The sequence below is a fragment of the Conger conger genome, chromosome 3, assembly GCF_963514075.1.
Source record: "Conger conger chromosome 3, fConCon1.1, whole genome shotgun sequence".
Lineage (NCBI taxonomy): Eukaryota > Metazoa > Chordata > Actinopteri > Anguilliformes > Congridae > Conger > Conger conger.
Window position 1 is genome coordinate 82434966 of NC_083762.1, and position 7500 is coordinate 82442465.

Genomic DNA, 7500 nt, shown 5'->3' on the forward strand with positions numbered 1-7500 from the left:
AAACTCTCCTCCTCCTCCCTGCAGGGAAACCACAGAGCAAGTGAGCGGACAGGGAGCAGGAAGTGGGCAGAGAGACGGAAACAGGAAGTAAAGGGACGGCAGGAAGTGGGCAGAGAGACGGAAACAGGAAGTAAAGGGACGGCAGGAAGTGGGCAGAGAGACGGAAACAGGAAGTAAAGGGACGGCAGGAAGTGGGCAGAGAGACGTAAACAGAAAACAGGGGCGACATGGCTCAGGCAGTAAGAGCAGTCATCTCATTGGCTCAGGCAGTAAGAGCAGTCGTCTGGCAGTCGGAGGGTTGCCGGTTCGATCCCCCGCCCGGGCTGTGTCGAAGTGTCCCTGAGCAAGACACCTAACCCCCAAATGCTCCTGACGAGCTGGTCGGGGCCTTGCATGGCAGCCAATCGCCGTCGGTGTGTGAGTGTGTGTATGAATGGGTGAATGAATGGGTGAATGGAGAAGCATCAATTGTACAGTAGTCAGCTATGAGAGATTTGCTCTCCTCCTGTATAACCTCTCTCTCCATTTGGAGACGTTCTGCAGCAGTGATCGCCCCAAAAAGGCCACTCACCAGGCTGAGCGTGAGCCCGTCTGAGCCTGGCACAGGGGGAGACGGCATTCAGGCATTCAGAGTCACCGGATACAACTCGCAAACCAGCTTACTGACACCAGAGCACAGATATATACTAACATCTGTTGTGACCGTGCGTGAGTGTGTGTGTGTGAGTGTATGCGTGTGTGAGTATATAAGTGTGTTTATAAACATATAATGCTCTCTTGTGAGACTATAGCATTAATTCACTGGCACAATATACATTATTGTGCAATGTACCAATGTCTGTACGCCAATAAGGTGACAATCTTAAGTCACTTTTCAGGTTTTGTGTGAAGTTACAACACATGCTGTTTCTCAGTACACTTGATTTCACACAAATGCAGACTCACAGTGCCTTGCTGAGTGGTTTAGCAGGAATGTAAATAAGGTCATGTAAATAAGGTCTACTCTGCCTGGCTTATCCTTAAAACAACACACACACACACATTACAGTACAGTACACACACATTACATTACATTACATTATTGGCATTTGGCAGACGCTCTTATCCAGAGCGATGTACAACAAAGTGCATCCCCATAACCAGAGATAAGTGTGCTGAAAGACCCTAGAGGGAAGTATTATTTCAACTGCAATTTCAAAACACACACACACACATTACATTACAGTACACACACACACATTACAGTACAGTACACACACACAGGTCACCAGCTAGCCTTTCCCTACCAACCCACACCGACAAGTCTACTACGACTCCAACAATATCACACATCCCCATTACGTACTACGACTCCAACAATATCACACATCCCCATTACGTACTACGACTCCAACAATATCACACATCCCCATTACGTACTACGACTCCAACAATATCACACATCCCCATTACGTACTACAACTCCAACAATATCACACATCCCCATTACGTACTACGACTCCAACAATATCACACATCCCCATTACGTACTACGACTCCAACAATATCACACATCCCCATTACGTACTACGACTCCAACAATATCACACATCCCCATTACGTACTACGACTCCAACAATATCACACATCCCCATTACGTACTACGACTCCAACAATATCACACATCCCCATTACGTAAACGAAACAAGGAGAGGTGGACCCTGGAGAGCAGCGCAGGAAGGGTGTTAAAAACGCTTTGGCCTTTTTCTCCTGGCCCCTGGAAAGTCCAGCAGTGCAGTCAGGGGCCCTAACCCCCAAACGCCGCCAGGCAGTGATGCGAGCACTTCCAGCTCCGAGTGTAAGCACAGAGGTGCACCATGTCCGCCCCCCCCCGTCCCCTCTAGAAGCTCTTCCTTCTCTCCTCCCCCCTCCCCTCTCAGCAGGGCAGGGATGAGCTCTGGAGAGAGGAGAGAGAGATTTTCCTCCGACGCTCCAGAGGAGCAGAGCTCCTGGACCCAGGAGACAGGAGCAGGGAAACGCCTCACGCAACTCTGAACAAGTAGGCCAGGAGCTGAGCATCCAGTGCTGACGCTAACATGGGCATTAGGACCAGGCCCCAGCGCTAACGCTAACATGGGCATTAGGACCAGGCCCCAGCGCTAACGCTAACATGGGCATCAGGACCAAGCCCCAGCGCTAACGCTAACATGGGCATCAGGACCTATGACAATAGAACCGCTTTATAAAACAGCTGCATGGCACGTTAATGCACTGAACTGCCCTGTGAAACGCCTTCACATTCACAGAGAGATCAGCACAGGGAACCAGTGACAGGCGTTACGCGTCCCTTTAATCTCCTCAATGGAAAAGTTCAACCAAATACTCCAGCAGAACAAGGATAGACAGATGAGATGTACTTTATTGAACCCAGTGGGGTAATGTGTCCTCTGCATTTGACCCACCCCAGTTACTTAGGAGCAGTGGGGTAATGTGTCATCTGACCCATCCCGGTTACTTAGGAGCAGTCGGCAGCCACAGTGCAGCGCCCAGGGACCAACTCCAGGACATGCAGGAACTTAAACTCGTTTCTAGCGCAACCTGTTTCCACCTGGATCACATCATGAACATTTTTGTGATCTGTAAATAACATTACTCTAACTAAGCCAGTATAAGAAACACGGCTGAATCCTGGTTGGATCTTGAGAAAGGAGAAATAAACATAATCGGTGACATACATATAGAACCATCATTGCAGTTTGTTGTGGACGGAAATGTGCTGTAATTGGTTTATTATTGACATCTGATTTCTAATTGAGCGGTCAATAATGAGAGCACACCCAACGCACTGATCCATAAACTGCGGAAATCTGTCCACCGCGGCGGCGTATAAGACAAGCAGCGGAGAGACACCTGGCCTTACCTGTGACGGTGTTCGTCGTGCCACCCGGGCCCGTGGATTATCTGGACCTTCCCCTCCTTGTTGGCATCGATGTGCGGGATGAGCACGTCCTCCAAGCCCAGGTCGAAGCGCTTGTGTTTGGAGTTGTCCGGGAGGAAGAAGAAGGCTCCAAAGCAGAGGGTGATGAAGGCACTCAGGATGAGGAGGAGGATGAACTTCTCCGAGAGCCGCAACGTGGCTCTGTGGTGGGGGAATGACGAGGCTCCGGGGGCCAGAGTGGGTATCCGGCGGCCCGACAGCGGCAGAAGGGCCGGGGTGGTCATTATGATCCAGTCAGTCGGGTGAATAAGTATCACAGTCTGTTTTCGTTCATCTGCGGCGCTATGATCTCATTTCTACCGGTATTCTGTTCAGGCATAAAGCGGCGTCCTTTGATTGAAGACGGAGCGATATTCCCCCATTAACTAACTGACTGACATGATAATATTCTGTGAAAACAAGAACGAAATTTAGATTAGATTGAATTAAGATTGAAAAAATCTATTTAAAAAAAAACACAGTCCTCAGAGTAGGCTACCTTTTCATGCAACCTACAATTAGTTGCCAAGCCTACAACGGAACATAATGCCATGTTCATTTTACTGTCATTTGTATATTCAAACACAAAACAAGCAAAAAAAACTTGTTCGTCAGGTCCGCTTGCATGGCCCCACCTTTCGTTCACCTGTACATGCATTCCAACATATAGCTACAGTTACTACTGGCTCCTTGCTTCCCAGAAACTGAGCACTCCAAACTGAACACCAAGTCTGAACGCTTCTGGTCCGAGGCAGTTTCTAACCATTACAACCCCCGATTAACAAACGTGCATGTACCATCCACACCGGTCTACTGGGTGTAATAGGACATAGCCTACCTTTCGGCCGGTTAACAAGGTTGCATTTTGCCCTCCAGCAATGCATCAAAAGCCATCTATAAGAAGTGACGGTTTACCATGCACGCAGTTAATGCACCGAATTACCCAGACCCCTATCGTGCAACAAAACACTAATGGGAATAAAATATCGCTCTCAAGCAAAAAATTATATTAACGTACCATGTGGATTTTATTGGCATTCATAAGTTACCTGTCGTGATGTTGTTGTCCGTTAGCAAGCTAGTTGGCTAGTATGCCTAAGTCTGCCATCTAATTTAACTAGTCTGGATCAAATCCGTAGAGCGACTAGCTAGACCGATATTATATCAGTTAATCCAATTTGCTATCGACCAAGCCGTTTCGCAAAAAATTATATTAACGTACCATGTGGATTTTATTGGCATTCTGGTCCATAAGTTACCTGTCGTGATGTTGTTGTCCGTTAGCAAGCTAGTTGGCTAGTATGCCTAAGTCTGCCATCTAATTTAACTAGTCTGGATCAAATCCGTAGAGCGACTAGCTAGACCGATATTATATCAGTTATTCCAATTTGCTATCGACCAAGCCGTTTCGATTTCTGTAATTTTGCAAGCTAAATTAAGCAGATTCTCCGGGAACAACCGTATCCTTAAATCAAGAGAAAACCAATGTACGAAACGGCTAAATCCAGGCCATTTTCACATCTCGGCGGTTATTGTGCAACGATGGAATGGCAAGCGAAGAATTACAAGTTGGTTTGGGGGAGACACTATTCAGTTTCCTTAACATTGTTCTGGAATCAATCCAGTCTTGCGGCGAATGTCCCGATGTTATGCCCAGGCCTCCGGTGATGTCGGCGGCGCCTTTGCAGGATAGCCCCCGTGCATTTGCGACATAGCCGCTTCAACGGAGAGGAAAAATCAATTCGCGCAGATCTATACCCAGATCTTTTTTGGTCGTAAACGATGACTTCTGGTATGGTACACAATGTACTCAAGCTACACAATCGGTTGCCCCTTTCTCAAGAGAAGCTGCTTTGGGTGGCTCGCTAACGTTACTTCAGCAGCTGAGTAGTAGGGATGACTGACTGGCGCTGCATCAGCTTGCGGCCATTGACAGACAAAACGACATTATTAATCAGCCACCCTAATTCATCGCGTCCGGACAACGCTTTTAAAAAATCTCCACATTTCTCCAGCGCTGTGCATTACAAGGCGCTCTTTCTCCCTGTTTTATTGCATTAGCATCGGTAGCTCTCCCTCAAAGATGTAGCTACTAGCTGCTGCAACCGCTCCTCCTCTCGGTCCTCCAACTTCCCATCAGCGAGCGGGCGAGAGGGACCAAGGGAGCGTCTATCAATTCACAAAATGTATATGTAGCGTGTGATATCACTTTGAAAGGATCGAAGTAGTTGCGATGTAGACTAAAATTAGTCACAACAGCCCATTGCCTCTGTTTACGAAATATAGTATTTTTGAAATAAATCTTGGACATTTAACTCAAACTGTCGGTTGCTTCAATTTTTTTCTTGTAAGGAAATACAAACTACATTGGTTTCATACTCCAGCTAAGTGCTTTAATTGAATTATATGAAAGCAATTTTTTTTTCTTTTTGCTTGATGTTGCTGCAATCAATTGCTGCCAATTTAACAAAAAGTAAACAGTTGAAATATTACTCTTTCTTTCGAATTGTGATTTTATAAATGTATGTTTTTATTTTCATTCAAAACCCTTACCAAAACGGGTACATTTGAACAAATATTTCATAATTATTCTTCTCTTCCTCCTCTAGCGACGGGTGAGAAACCGCGTCGGATGAAAATTCCTCTAGTCAGCCAGCAGACCAGATATGACCGGCTGTGGCACAGCAAGGTAATCGAGTCACAGATAGACACAGAACTAAATTAGAACTAAATCTCGGAAAAAGAGGAGACTGGCACTGTAAAGCACAATGCATTCTCCAGCAATTCCAAAAAAGGGAACATCCTCCTCTGCCTTTTTTCAGTTTTTCATCACAAACAAAAAGATACACTAAACCAGAAAAACTTAATAAAGTTAATCATCCTTTTAATCTGAATCAGTTGCACAAGAGAGGGCGGAGCAAACAAGTGATACATTTAATGTTCCGCCTGTTTCTCTGGATAAACGCGTTTAATAAGATTGTGTAGTTGAGGATCACTACTGCCGCCGAATTAACTGCACCTCCGGACTTCAGCTCCAGAGACGTTTGCCTGTCTTCCTTTAATGTTCCCCAACGAACTGAAGAGGTATGAGTAGTAAAGGGCACTGCTGCCCCCTAGTGTCTGAGATGGAGCAGTACAACAGACAAAACATTCAAATGGGCATGCTGGGACATTACATTACATTATTGGCATTTTGGCAGATGCTCTTATCCAGAGCGACGTACAGTTGATTAGACTAAGCAAGAGACAATCCTCCCCTGGAGCAATGCAAGGTTAAGGGCCTTGCTCAGGGGCCCAACGGCTGTGTGGATCTTACTGTAGCTACACCTGGATTAGAACCACCGACCTTGCGTGTCCCAGGCATTTACCTTAAGCAGTAAGCTGTACGTTGGGACGCCCCGCTGGGACGTTGTACTCAACACAGCATTTGGTCTACTTGTTGTCGAGCGACTGAAATGTAGATGGCCAAAGAAGCACGAGACAGGTAGTATTCCTGTTGCATGGGTAATTTTCTGAAAACATAATTTCCATACTTACCCATACATCCTACCTTGTACACGGCAGGGTTACTGCTGACTGTGGGGCAGAATCAGTGAGGAGTGGGTGGCACCACAACACTATGACATTGTTATCAGTGAGGAGTGGGTGGCACCACAACACTATGACATTGTTATCAGTGAGGAGTGGGTGGCACCACAACACTATGACATTGTTATCAGTGACGAGTGGGTGGCACCACAACACTATGACATTGTTATCAGTGACGAGTGGGTGGCACCACAACACTATGACATTGTTATCAGTGAGGAGTGGGTGGCACCACAACACTATGACATTGTTATCAGTGACGAGTGGGTGGCACCACAACACTATGACATTGTTATCAGTGAGGAGTGGGTGGCACCACAACACTATGACATTGTTATCAGTGACGAGTGGGTGGCACCACAACACTATGACATTGTTATCAGTGAGGAGTGGGTGGCACCACAACACTATGACATTGTTATCAGTGACGAGTGGGTGGCACCACAACACTATGACATTGTTATCAGTGACGAGTGGGTGGCACCACAACACTATGACATTGTTATCAGTGACGAGTGGGTGGCACCACAACACTATGACATTGTTATCAGTGACGAGTGGGTGGCACCACAACACTATGACATTGTTATCAGTGACGAGTGGGTGGCACCACAACACTATGACATTGTTATCAGTGAGGAGTGGGTGGCACCACAACACTATGACATTGTTATCAGTGACGAGTGGGTGGCACCACAACACTATGACATTGTTATCAGTGACGAGTGGGTGGCACCACAACACTATGACGTTGTTATCAGTGACGAGTGGGTGGCACCACAACACTATGACATTGTTATCAGTGACGAGTGGGTGGCACCACAACACTATGACATTGTTATCAGTGACGAGTGGGTGGCACCACAACACTATGACATTGTTATCAGTGACGAGTGGGTGGCACCACAACACTATGACATTGTTATCAGTGACGAGTGGGTGGCACCACAACACTA

General features: G+C 46.6%; 1 protein-coding gene across 1 annotated transcript in view; it reads right to left on the reverse strand.

Moving 5' to 3' along the window:
• Window positions 1-5085, reverse strand: part of LOC133123695 (mannosyl-oligosaccharide 1,2-alpha-mannosidase IB-like) — a 15024-nt gene extending 9939 nt beyond the window's left edge. Inside the window, exons 1-3 of the mRNA XM_061234172.1 lie at window positions 4179-5085; window positions 2900-3366; window positions 1-18 (exon numbers count right to left, since the gene is read on the reverse strand). The exon at window positions 1-18 is cut by the window's left edge and continues 241 nt beyond it. Coding sequence (XP_061090156.1) covers window positions 1-18; window positions 2900-3201 — 320 coding nt within the window. The 5' untranslated portion in view covers window positions 3202-3366; window positions 4179-5085. The remainder of the gene's footprint in view (window positions 19-2899; window positions 3367-4178) is intronic.
• Between the last annotated feature and the right edge of the window lie 2415 nt (window positions 5086-7500).